At 43.1% G+C, this 12,834-nt stretch overlaps 1 protein-coding gene across 3 annotated transcripts in view; it reads right to left on the reverse strand.

Moving 5' to 3' along the window:
• Window positions 1-1,478: 1,478 nt before the first annotated feature.
• The window catches only part of LOC138638022 (cytochrome P450 2J2-like), a 310,015-nt gene continuing 298,659 nt past the window's right edge, over window positions 1,479-12,834 (reverse strand). For 2 of the 3 annotated variants that reach the window (XM_069726989.1, XM_069726990.1), the window contains 2 exons: window positions 5,463-5,604; window positions 1,479-2,122 (listed from right to left, as the gene is read on the reverse strand). In XM_069726989.1, coding sequence (XP_069583090.1) covers window positions 1,944-2,122; window positions 5,463-5,604 — 321 coding nt within the window. In that variant the 3' untranslated portion in view covers window positions 1,479-1,943. The remainder of the gene's footprint in view (window positions 2,123-5,462; window positions 5,605-12,834) is intronic. The other variant, XM_069726988.1, reaches the window with a different exon arrangement.

Here is a 12,834-nt window from a genome sequence, read left to right on the forward strand (position 1 = left end):
CGCTGACGAAAGCGTGTTTGCATAGTGTGCCAGAGCTGCCATTGTCTGTGTCGGGTCTTTCTGCGTGTAGAAGGTGCTGCTTCATCTAGGGCATTCTTCAGTGTATTATTGAAGTGTGACAATGCTAAGTCTGGACAGGAGAGGGAGGAGATGGGGGCTAAAGATGTGTGGAGATTGTCCATAAGCTGCTGGATATTAATGGTACGTGTATTCTGATAAGTGTGTTAAGTGTTGGTGTCCCGGGTGAGGAGACAATTCTTGACAGAGACAGAAAGAAGGTTGTGGTCCGAGAGCAGGAGAGGGGAGTTAGTAAAGCCATGCAGCGAGCCAGGACGGGAGAAAACCAGGTCCAGAGTATTCCTGTCCTCATGCATAGGAGAATTAGTAAACTGTGAGAGGCCGAATGAAGAAGTTAGAGAAAGAAGATGAGAGGCAGATTGGGAGAGGGTATCATTGATGGGGATGTTAAAGTCTCCCATGATGAGGGCGGGGATGTCACAGGATAGAAAGCGAGTAAGCCAGGTGGAAAAGTGGTCTAGAAACTTGCGGGAGGAGCCTGGAGGGCGATAAACAACCGCCACTCGCAAGGAGAAGGGCTTAAAGAGTCTGACGGTGTGGACTTCAAAGGAAGTGAGGGAACCAGGGGGATGACCTGGAAAGTACATCGTGATGAAAGGAGCAAACCAACACCGCCACCCTGTCTGTTCTCAGGTCTGGTGGTATGTGAAAATTTCAGCCCCCCAAATGAGAGAGCGGCAGCGGCGGTGGTGTCTGAATGCTGGATCCAGTTTTCTGTAATAGCCAAAAGGTTAAGGGAATTAGAGAGGAAAAAATTGTGAATGTAAGTTAGTTTGTTACACACAGACCGAGCATTCCAGAGAGCACATTGGAAAGCAATAGGAGAAGGCATGCACTGAATGTTAATAAGATTAGCAGGTTAAAACCCGGCTCTGGCGCCGGAACTCCAGAGTGGAGCGTGTGGCCGCACAGCAATACATGGAGCTGCACGCTCCGCTCTGGAGTGCCGGCGCCAGAGCAGGGTTTTAACTTGCGAGACTCGGACATATTTATCGCAAGTGAGAAGGAGCCCTTAGTGTGACTCGAGCCTTGTTCTGACCTTGGTCTGCATACTGATTTTGCACCTTACTGCCCTCCTGGTTCTGACCCGGCTACCTGACCATGCCCTGCTAACCTGCACCTCCAGCCAGCAGCTGTCTCCATTGATTCAGCCCAAGGACAATGTAAGTCCAGCCCAGTCCAATGTAAGTACAGCTCCCTATACTGGGGTTAAAGGGTGAATACAAGAACCACTCCTGAAATTTGGTAAATGGAGTGGCTTGCGTTAAACCTGTCCACAAAACCTTTTTTTAAGGCAAGCACTGAATGAGCCTCATTGCCGTTTCACATATACTGGCGCTTAAACCTACTTATTAAATTTGCACAGGTCACAATTATATGAAAGAAAATATCCTCTATTTGCAATATATTGTTTTGGTTTTAATTGAACTTATTCAGTCTTCAAATCAAAATAACCCTTTAGGCACAGGTAATAGTAAACGTGGTCATGCACGAGATAGAGCAAAATCCTGTGTGCTTACTGCCAAAGGAACCCCATTTAAATATACAGAACTGACATTCACTAGCAGAAGTTTCTGCATCTAATGTGATTTTAATATTTAAGTATAAATGTAATCGTATATAAAGGACAAGATTGTATGTATGGTACAATCACGTATTTTAGTCAAATAAACTGAGAACAAATTATTAGTGCCATAGCTGTAAAGAATTAGCAGTTTACACAATAGCAAATGCAATATTACAGATTAGGAATGCAGATTTGGTTATACTTTGAGCTTGCGGAAAGTACTGATAGGGTGCAGCATGTTATATCTGATTTTATAAAAAATGAAGAATAATGGAAATAGATTACATTCCTATGATTCTTAACGGGGAGTAGCACAGATTTGGTATGGATGAGGTTTAAATGTAGTTCCGAAAATTCCGCTCAGGTCAACTTTAGTCACTCCTTGGGGAAGATGAAAGCTAAAAGTCTTCAGGAGGCTGGTGAAGAATATGAAGAGCTCAGTTCTGGCCATATGTTCTCCCAAACAAATGCGATGACCTGTCAAATGATGGAATGGATAGGATTTATGAAAAGTGGAAGACCATTTCAACAGCCTAAATCTAATCTGGCAAAACAAAAAGCTTGTAAAGCAAGTTCCATAAAGCCATTGCAAATCAGTAAAATCAGACAATTATTTTCAGATAATCATGGTATTAATCTTTGTTAGGGCTCATTTACAGAGCAGCTGCATGAACGGCCATATACTTCCATTGAACTCTAGATACATAGAATTTGGAGGAGAATCTCTTTGTATCTAGGGGTGTGAATTGCTGTGCATACATTATGTAGCATGGCAATTTCTTTGTTATAAAAAAATCGAGGCTACTTGTTAAGGCTCAGTACACTTTAAATTTGTATGCAATTAAAATATGGCATATTTGCATAAGCCCTTATGTACAGCACATGTTACACTACATAACATTTGCCAACAATTAGGTGATAGTTGTGACCAGGAAAGTCCTGGGGTAGGTAAGAATGGTGAAAATGATAAAACATATAATACTCATTTATAAAGTCTAGAATCCATTCATACAGCAAATATATAACCTACAGAGTTCAAAAAGAAGCAATGGAACTCCGAAATGGACTCTGAAATGGTGAGATCAACTAGTTTAAATGAAATCTGTCAGCAGGTTTTTCATATGGAATCTGACAGCAGCATGAGGAGGAACAGAGACCCCAATTCCAGAGATGTATAGAATCATAGTTTTCTCTATTGAAGATTTAGCAGAACACTAATGTTGCGCTGTGTATAACTTCATCCACACCACTGGTTGGCAGCTCTCTATGTACATTATATACTGACAGAAAGCTGCTAATCATTGCTAGGGGTGTAGTTGAACTAGGAGACAGGAGGTCAGTTGTCCTCTAGTGATAATCCCCTGCTAATAAAACACTGACTTGAAACAGCAAAGCACAGACTTATATGTGAGACATGACATCACTGTAATCAGGGTCACTGCTCCTACATTCTGATGCTCTCAGATTATAGAGCAAAAACCTGGAGAAAGATTCCTTTTAACGCCTTTATAACGTTAGACATATCCATACGTCCAGGTTGGGAAGTGCTTCTTGACCTTGGGCGTATGGATACATCATGGAGATTGGGCACGGACCCCCTAAATGCTGTGATCAATATGATCACAACATTAAGGCCATGTTCACACAGTGCGTTTTTTTCTGCGGAACCGCAGCGTTTTTGCCGCTGCGGTTCCGCAGCTGTTTTCCATGCAGGGTACAGTGTACTGTACCCTATGGAAAACCGGAACCACTGTGCACATGATGCGGGAATCGGGAAAAAAAGCCGCGCTGAATAGCCGCGGTAAAAAAGAAGTACCATGTCACTTCTTTTTTCGAAGCCGCAGCGGTTCTGCACCCATTGACCTCCATTGTGAGGTCAAACCCGCAGTAAAACCCGCAGATGAAAAAAATATCTGCGGGTTTTACTGCGGTTTGTGGTGCCGAACCGCTGCTACAGGAAGTGCGGGGAAGCGGGCGGAAGTGCGTGGGCGGAGTGTGGCTGCCCCCCCGTGCTCCGATGCCCCCCCGTGCTCCAATCCCACCGCCCCGTGCTCCGATGTCCCCCCCAGTGCTCCGATGCCCCCCCGTGCCCTAATCTCCCCCCCTTATACTTACCCGGCGTCCCGGTGTCCGTCCGGCCGTCTTCTCCCTGGGCGCCGCCATCTTGCAAAATGGCGGGCGCATGTGGAGTGCGCCCGCCGAATCTGCCGGCCGGCAGATTCGTTCCAAAGTGCATTTTGATCACTGAGATATAACCTATCTCAGTGATCAAAATAAAAAAAAAATAGTAAATGACACCCCCCCCCCCCCTTTGTCACCCCCATAGGTAGGGACAATAAAAAAAAATTAAGAATTTTTTTTTTTCCACTAAGGTTAGAATAGGGTTAGGGGTAGGGTTAGGGGTAGGGGTAGGGTTAGGGGTAGGGGTAGGGTTAGGGGTAGGGTTAGGGGTAGGGTTAGGGGTAGGGTTAGGGGTAGGGTTAGGGGTAGGGTTAGGGGTAGGGGTAGGGTTAGGGGTAGGGTATTTTCAGCCATTTTAACTGCATAGAAAACTGCATAAAAAAAAGGATCAAAAAAAGGATCAAAAAAGGACAAAAAAAGGACCAAAAAAAGGACCTGTGTTTTCTGCCAAGAGCTGCAGTTTTTTAAAAAAACAGTCCTGAAAAAAAAAAAAAGGATGGAAATCAGGAACGTGTGAACATACCCTAAGAAGGCAGGGAGAGGGCTCCCTCTCCGCTCAGATTGGCACCCCCACGACGTCATCGCAAAGGGACGATCGTTGCCTTGCTGGCTCCATGTCGTCATGACAACATCCAAATCTCCTGGGATAGCAAGCTAGTTGGAGCATGCGTTGTTCATGGAGGTTGAAAGCGATAAAGAGGACTTTTCACCACATTTTACATGCTAAACTTGCCACAGTAATTAATTTGCTGAAAATCTGAATAAAACCTTTTTTTGTCTCTGTTATGGAGTAATTAGTTTGTAACTTGCCAATTTCAACTATAACCAAAGGAAGTTGCAGAAATTCTCCTCTGGGAGTATTTACTTTTTCCCCTGTATGATATTGTCTAATCAAATACAGGAGGTGCCATGCAGGGGAAAAAAATCCTCACCCAAAGAGGATCAGAACCAGTTTTCTCTGTGTGATATAAGACTCATGTGAGAGAATGGAGTTGTGTCTCACTACAAACACCGATCTGCATCCGTCCCAGACATCGGGAAACAATGCCTCGCTATGTGGGAGAGCGCTGTATGTTTGAGATGACAGCTGTGGTGTGTGACCAGCGCTTGTAACACATAGGACTCTGCATCTCTCCCAGGAGCTGAGGCAGTATTTCCCGATGCTTGGAATAGATTCAGAGCGGTGTTTACAAGGACATACAGAGTTACTCTCTACCCCCCTGTACATCATCGGTAGTTAGATCAATGTAACCTTATTAAACATGAGCTTAACCAGGTCACACTGAAAAAGCCGGTACTGACTTTCATAGGGCGAGGTTTTTTTTTTTTTTTATTTAGTCCTGCATACCTCCTGCTTATGATTAGGCAACATCATACAAGGAAAAAAGTAAATGCCCCGAGAGAAAAATGTCTGCTAATGCTCCCTTGATTATAGTGAATGTTAGCATATAAAGTTTACAACCTAACATCTTTGCAATCAAAATGAGAAAAAAAAATGTTTTATTCATATAGTCAGCCATGTCACAATAATATGGCCAATTTAGCATGTAAAATGTGGTAAAAGGTTTTTAACCAATATTCGCATTTATTAAGGAATTTCCCATAGACTTTTAAATGTGAGACAGTATTATATTACCTGCAGAAAATGGTATGAATGCTTTATTGCCCTGAAAATTGCCTTCTTCATCCAAAAAGTTTGAAGGATTGAAAGTATCTGGGAATTTCCAATGTTTGGGTTCTGTGAGCACAGAGGCCAGGTTAGCTATAATTGGAGTACCCTAAGGGAATATGAATCATTGTACCTGTTAAAGAACTTTAATTAAACATTGCAATATTCTAGAATAAGCGTCACAAAAAAAAAATCAATTCTTGGTTTACTCTTATTGATGTAAAATACTATACACAAACAAAAGAGGGCCACTGTGCAAGAATAGCAAATGGGCGCTTTGCAGTCCAATAGATCATCATAACGCAGAATTCCACCGGCTTTTGAGGTACAAATGGGCCCCCTACATCTTTGGCCCCTGTGCGGATGCACCAATGTTATATCCAACCCTGTTTGTGCAAATACATGATATGATTCAACAGCAGTCAAATCGTAGTAAGGTTACAAATGGAACATAAGCATACAGAAAAAACTAATTGACTAATTTGAGGGTTATTTAATGATTAGCATATCACCTACCATCAGCTATAAAGCACCTTATAATAACACACACCGCTAATCAAGCCAAAGACATGGGAAATGCATACAGTGGGTACAGAAAGTATTCAGACCCCTTTAAATTTTTCACTCTGTTTCATTGTAGCCATTTGGTAAATTCAAAAAAGTTCTGTTTTTTATCAGTCAAGATGAGGTACAGAGTGTACATTAATGAGAAAAAAATAAAAAGTAGTATTTTTTGCAAATAAATTAAAAAACAAAAACTGAAATATCACATGGTCATAAGTATTCAGACACTTTGTTCAGTATTGAGTAGAAGCACCCTTTTAAACTAGTACAGCCATGAGTCTTCCTGGGAATGATGCAACAAGTATTTCACACCTGGATTTGGGGATCCTCTACCATTCTTCCTTGCAGATCCTCTCCAGTTCCACCAGGTTGGATGGTGAATGTTGGTGGCAGCCATTTTCAGGTCTCTCCAGAGATGCTCAATTGGGTTTAGGTCAGGGCTCTGGTTGGGCCAGTCAAGAATGGTCACAGAGTTGTTCTGAAGCCACTCCTTTGCTATTTTAGCTGTGTGCTTAGGGTCATTGTCTTGTTGGAAGTTGAACCTTCGGCCAATTCTGAGGTTAAGAACACTCTGGAAGAGGTTTTCATCCAAGATATCTCTGTACTTGGCCGCATTCATGTTTCCTTCAATGACAACCAATTGTCCTGTCCCTGCAGTTGAAAAACACCCCCATAGCATGATGCTGCCACCACCATGTTTCACTGTTGGGATTGTATTGGGCAGGTGATGAGCAGTGCCTGGTTTTCTCTACACATACCGCTTAGAATTATCACCAAAAAGGTCTATCTTCGTCTCTTCAGACCAGAGAATCTTATTTCTCATAGTCAGGGAGTCCTTCATGTGTTTTTAGCAAACTATGCGGGCTTTCATATGTAGTGCACTGAGGAGAGGCTTCCATCAGGCCGCTCTGCCATAAATGCCCGACTGGTGGAGGGCTGCAGTGATAGTTGACTTTGTGGAACTTTACCCCATCTCCCTTCCACATCTCTGGAGCTCAGCCACAGTGATCTTGGGGTTCTTCTTTACCTCTCTCACCAAGGTTTTTCTCCCACAATTGCTCAGTTTGGCTGGATGGCCAGGTCTAGTAAGATTCTGGTGGTCCCAAACTTCTTCCATTTAAGGATTATGAAGGCCACTGTCCTCTTAGAAACCTTGAGTACTGCAGACATTCTTTTGTAACCTTGGCCAGATCTGTGCCTTGCCACAATTCTGTCTCTGAGCTCCTCGGCCAGTTCCTTTGACCTCATAATTCTCATTTGGTCTGACATGCACTGAGCTGTGAGGTCTTATATAGACAGGTGTGTGCCTTTCCAAATCAAGTCCTATCAGTTTAAACAAACACAGCTGGCCTCCAATAAAGGAGAAGAACGATCTCAAGGAAGGAGGATCACAAGGAAATGGACAGCATGTGACATAAATATGAGTGTCTGAGCAAAGGGTCTGAATACTTATGACCATATGATATTTCTGTTTTTCTTTAATGTGAAAAAAATGAACTTTTTTGAATTTACCAAAGAGTGAAAAATTTAAAGGGGTCTAAGTACTTTCCATACTCACTTTATATCCAACACAATGTTATGGACCAGTATGTGATAACATAAGATGATAACAAGCTGGTCTATTAACCCCTTCCCGACCCATGACGCCACGTAGGCGTCATGAAAGTTGGTGCCAATCCGACCCATGACGCCTATGTGGCGTCATGGAAAGATCGCGTCCCTGCAGATCGGGTGAAAGGGTTAACTCCCATTTCACCCGATCTGCAGGGACAGGGGGAGTGGTAGTTTAGCCCAGGCCATAGCTGGAAACACTGATGTGCCCCCACCCCACCCCACCGATCGCCCCCCCAGCCCTCCGATCTGTCCGGTACACTGCTCCGGCTCCCCTCCGTCCTGTGCTCCGCTCCCCCCGTGCTCCAATCACCCTCCCTGCACTCCGATCCACTCCCCCCGTGCTCCGTTCCACCACCCCCGTGCTCCGTTCCACCTACCCCATCATACTTACCGATCCTGCCGGGGTCCGTCCGTCTTCTCCCTGGGCGGCGCCATCTTCCAAAATGGCGGGCGCATTCGCAGTGCGCCCGCCGAATCTGCCGGCCGGCAGATTCGTTCCAAAGTACATTTTGGTCACTGAGATATAATCTATCTCAGTGATCAAAATAAAAAAAAAAATAAATGACTACCCCCCCCTTTGTCACCCCCATAGGTAGGGACAATAAAAAAATAAAGAATTTTTTTGTTTTTCCACTAATGTTAGAATAGGGTTAGGGTTAGGGCTAGGGTTAGGGGTAGGGGTAGGGGTAGGGTTAGGGGTAGGGTTAGGGCTAGGGTTAGGGTCAGGGCTAGGGTTAGGGCTAGGGTTAGGGCTAGGGTTAGGGCTAGGGTTAGGGCTAGGGCCAGGGTTAGGGCTAGGGTTAGAGCTAGGGCCAGGGTTAGGGCTAGGGTAGGGCCAGGGTTAGGGCTAGGGTTAGGGTTTCGGTATGTGCACACGTATTCTGGTCCTCTGCGGATTTTTCCGCTGCGGATTTGATAAATCCGCAGTGCTAAACCACTGCGGATTTATGGCGGATTTACCGCGTTTTTTCTGCGCATTTCACTGCGGTTTTACAACTGCGATTTTCTATTTGAGCAGTTGTAAAACCTCTGCGGAATCCGCACAAAGAAGTGACATGCTGCGGAATGTAAACCGCTGCGTTTCCGTGCAGTTTTTCCGCAGCATGTGTACAGCGATTTTTGTTTCCCATAGGTTTACATTGAACTGTAAACTCATGGGAAACTGCTGCGGATCCGCAGTGTTTTCCGCAGCGTGTGCACATACCTTTAGAATTAGGCTATGCACACGGTGCGGATTTGGCTGCGGATCCGCAGCGGATTGGCCAGTGCGGATTCGCAGCAGTTTTCCATCAGCTTTACAGTTCCATGAAAACCTATGGAAAACCAAATCCGCTGTGCCCATGGTGCGGAAAATACCGCGCGGAAACGCTTGCGTTGTATTTTCCGCAGCATGAAAACCTATGGAAAACCAAATCCGCTGTGCCCATGGTGCGGAAAATACCGCGCGGAAACGCTTGCGTTGTATTTTCCGCAGCATGTCAATTCTTTGTGCGGATTCCGCAGCGTTTTACACCTGTTCCTCAATAGGAATCCGCAGGTGAAATCCGCACAAAAAACACTGGAAATCCGCGGAAGAGCTGCAGGTAAAACGCAGTGCCTTTTACCCGCGGATTTTTCAAAAATGATGCTGAAAAATCTCACACGAATCCGCAACGTGGGCACATAGCCTTAGGGTTAGGGTTGTGGTTAGGGTTAGGGGTGTGTTGGGGGTAGGGTTGTGGTTAGGGGTGTGTTGTGGTTAGGGTTGTGATTAGGGTTGTAATTAGGGTTATGGCTACAGTTGGGATTAGGGTTAGGGGTGTGTTGGGGTTAGTGTTGGAGGTAGAATTGAGGGGTTACCCCTGTTTAGCCACATCAGGGGTCTCCAAACGCAACATGGCGCCACCATTGATTCCAGCCAATCTCGTATTCAAAAAGTCAAATGGTGCTCCCTCAATTCCGAGCCCCGACGTGTGCCCAAACAGTGGTTTACCCCCACATATGGGGTGCCAGCATACTCAGGATAAACTGCGCAACAATTACTGGGGTCCAATTTCTCCTGTTACCCTTGTGAAAATAAAAAAAATGCTTGCTAAACATCATTTTTGAGGAAAGAAAAATGATTTTTTATTTTCACGGCTCTGCGTTGTAAACGTCTGTGAAACACTTGTGGGATCAAAGTGCTCACCACATATCTAGATAAGTTCCTTGGGGGATCTAGTTTCTAAAATGGGGTCACTTGTGGGGGGTTTCTACTGTTTAGGCACATCAGGGGCTCTGCAAACGCAACGTGACGCCCACAGAGCATTCCATCAAAGTCTGCATTTCAAAACGTCACTACTTCAATTCCGAGCCCCGGCATGTGCCCAAACAGTGGTTTACCCCCACATATGGGGTATCACCGTACTCAGGAGAAACTGGACAACAAATATTGGGGTCAAATTTCTCCTGTTACCCTTGGGAAAATTAAAAAATTCTGGGCTAAATAATTATTTTTGAGGAAAGAAAACGTATTTATTATTTTCACGGCTCTGCATTATAAACTTCTGTGAAGCACTTGGGGGTTCAAAGTGCTCATCACACATCTAGATTAGTTCCTTTGGGGGTCTAGTTTCCAAAATGGGGTCATTTCTGGGGGGATCTCCAATGTTTAGGCACACAGGGGCTCTCCAAACGTGACATGGTGTCGGCTAATGATTGGAGCCAATTTTTCATTCAAAAAGTCAAATGGCGCTCCTTCCCTTCCAAGCCCTGCCGTGCGCCCAAACAGTGGTTTACCCCCACATATGGGGTATCACCGTACTCAGGAGAAACTGGACAACAACTTTTGGAGTCAAATTTCTCCTGTTACCCTTGGGAAAATAAAAAATTGCAGGCTAAAAGATCATTTTTGAGAAAATAATTTTTTATTTTTATTTTCATGGCTCTGCGTTATAAACTTCTGTGAAGCACTTGGGGGTTCAAAGTCCTCACCACACATCTAGATTAGTTCCTTTGGGGGTCTAGTTTCCAAAATGGGGTCATTTCTGGGGGGGATCTCCAATGTTTAGGCACACAGGGGCTCTCCAAACGTGACATGGTGTCGGCTAATGATTGGAGCCAATTTTTCATTCAAAAAGTCAAATGGCGCTCCTTCCCTTCCAAGCCCTGCCGTGCGCCCAAACAGTGGTTTACCCCCCCATATGAGGTATCAGCGTACTCAGGACAAATTGGACAACAACTTTCGTGGTTCAGTTTCTCCTTTTACCATTGGGAAAATAAAAAAAATTGTTGCTAAAAGATAATTTTTGTGACTAAAAGGTTAAATGTTCATTTTTTCCTTCCATGTTGCTTCTGCTGCTGTGAAGCACCTGAAGGGTTAATAAACTTTTTGAATGTGGTTCTGAGTACCTTGAGGGGTGCAGTTTTTAGAATGGTGTCACTTTTGGGTATTTTCAGCCATATAGACCCCTCAAACTGACTTCAAATGTGAGGTGGTCCCTAAAAAAAATGGTTTTGTAAATTTCGTTGTAAAAATGAGAAATCGCTGGTCAAATTTTAACCCTTATAACTTCCTAGCAAAAAAAAATTTTGTTTCCAAAATTGTGCTGATGTAAAGTAGACGTGTGGGAAATGTTATTTATTAACTATTTTGTGTCACATAACTCTCTGGTTTAACAGAATAAAAATTCAAAATGTGAAAATTGCGAAATTTTCAAAATTTTCGCCAAATTTCTGTTTTTATCACAAATAAACGCAGAATTTATTGACCTAAATTTACCACTAACATGAAGCCCAATATGTCACGAAAAAACAGTCTCAGAACCGCTAGGATCCGTTGAAGCGTTCCTGAGTTATTACCTCATAAAGGGACACTGGTCAGAATTGCAAAAAACGGCAAGGTCTTTAAGGTCAAAATAGGCTGGGTCATGAAGGGGTTAATCCCTTGCTGAACGCCTCAACGCGTTTGTGTCACGGGTGTGACAGAGGCTGCAGACCGTTGCTCTGCATCTGACTGGAGAAGGTCTCAGCAGTTTGCTTTGCAGACTTTTTCCTGGGCCTTCTGACTTTAGGACCCAGTGGCAACCTCCCCTGGCTCTAGTTGACACACCTGGACGGGGTGTATAACTCCCAGCTTGCTGCTGGAGGTTGCAGTTGATATTTCTATTTCCATTTCCCTGTTGAGGCTTGGAGCCATAGCAGTCGGCTATCTTCCTTCTTGGTGTTGAACAATTAGTAAAACACACTACTGTTAAAAGGGTACTGAATAAAGTAAGTGTGTGTATATATATATATATATATATATATATATATATATATATATATATATATATATATATATATATATATATATATATATATATATATATATATATATATATATATATATATATATATATATATATATATATATATATATATATATATATACATACATACACACACACATACATACATACACACACACATATTTTAACAATACTTAATATTAATTTATATAAAGGTAGCGATACCCCAAAAACACCCAATGTGTTAGTAGTGTAGTGTGACACTACAATTGATTAAAAGAAATAGTGCTCACCACATGGTAAAATCCCATAAAAACAATCACAACAGAGAATATGATCATGCAAATATTTATTAAGTATCAATAAAAGACCATACAACAACATAGAGCAATAAAAAAAAAAAAAAAATTATATATATATATATATATATTTAAAAATGTTTTATGAAGATATGTATAAATCAGTGCCTGTAGTTAACTGGTGGCCCTATTATGCAAATCAGGTGTCCATAAGGTCATTCCTGAAGACCAAAAGAACCTGAAGACCCACCTCTTCCGACAAGCCTACAACCTGCAGTAACCACCGATTGACCAAACCGCTGCACGGCCAGCTCTACCCTCACCTACTGTATCCTCACCCATCCCTTGTAGATTGTGAGCCCTCGCGGGCAGGGTCCTCTCTCCTCCTGTACCAGTTGTGACTTGTATTTTTCAAGATTATTGTACTTGTTTTATTATGTATACCCCTCCTCACATGTAAAGCGCCATGGAATAAATGGCGCTATAATAATAAATAATAATAATAATAATAATTCCGAGTAGCCCATTAAAAGCAGTAAAAAAACGCCGTGCCTTATAATTAGTGCAGGAAAAGATGCAATGAAAAAAATATTGTAAAAAAAATTTATATAAGAA

Source organism: Ranitomeya imitator, chromosome 5 (assembly GCF_032444005.1).
Source record: "Ranitomeya imitator isolate aRanImi1 chromosome 5, aRanImi1.pri, whole genome shotgun sequence".
Taxonomy (NCBI): Eukaryota; Metazoa; Chordata; class Amphibia; order Anura; family Dendrobatidae; genus Ranitomeya; species Ranitomeya imitator.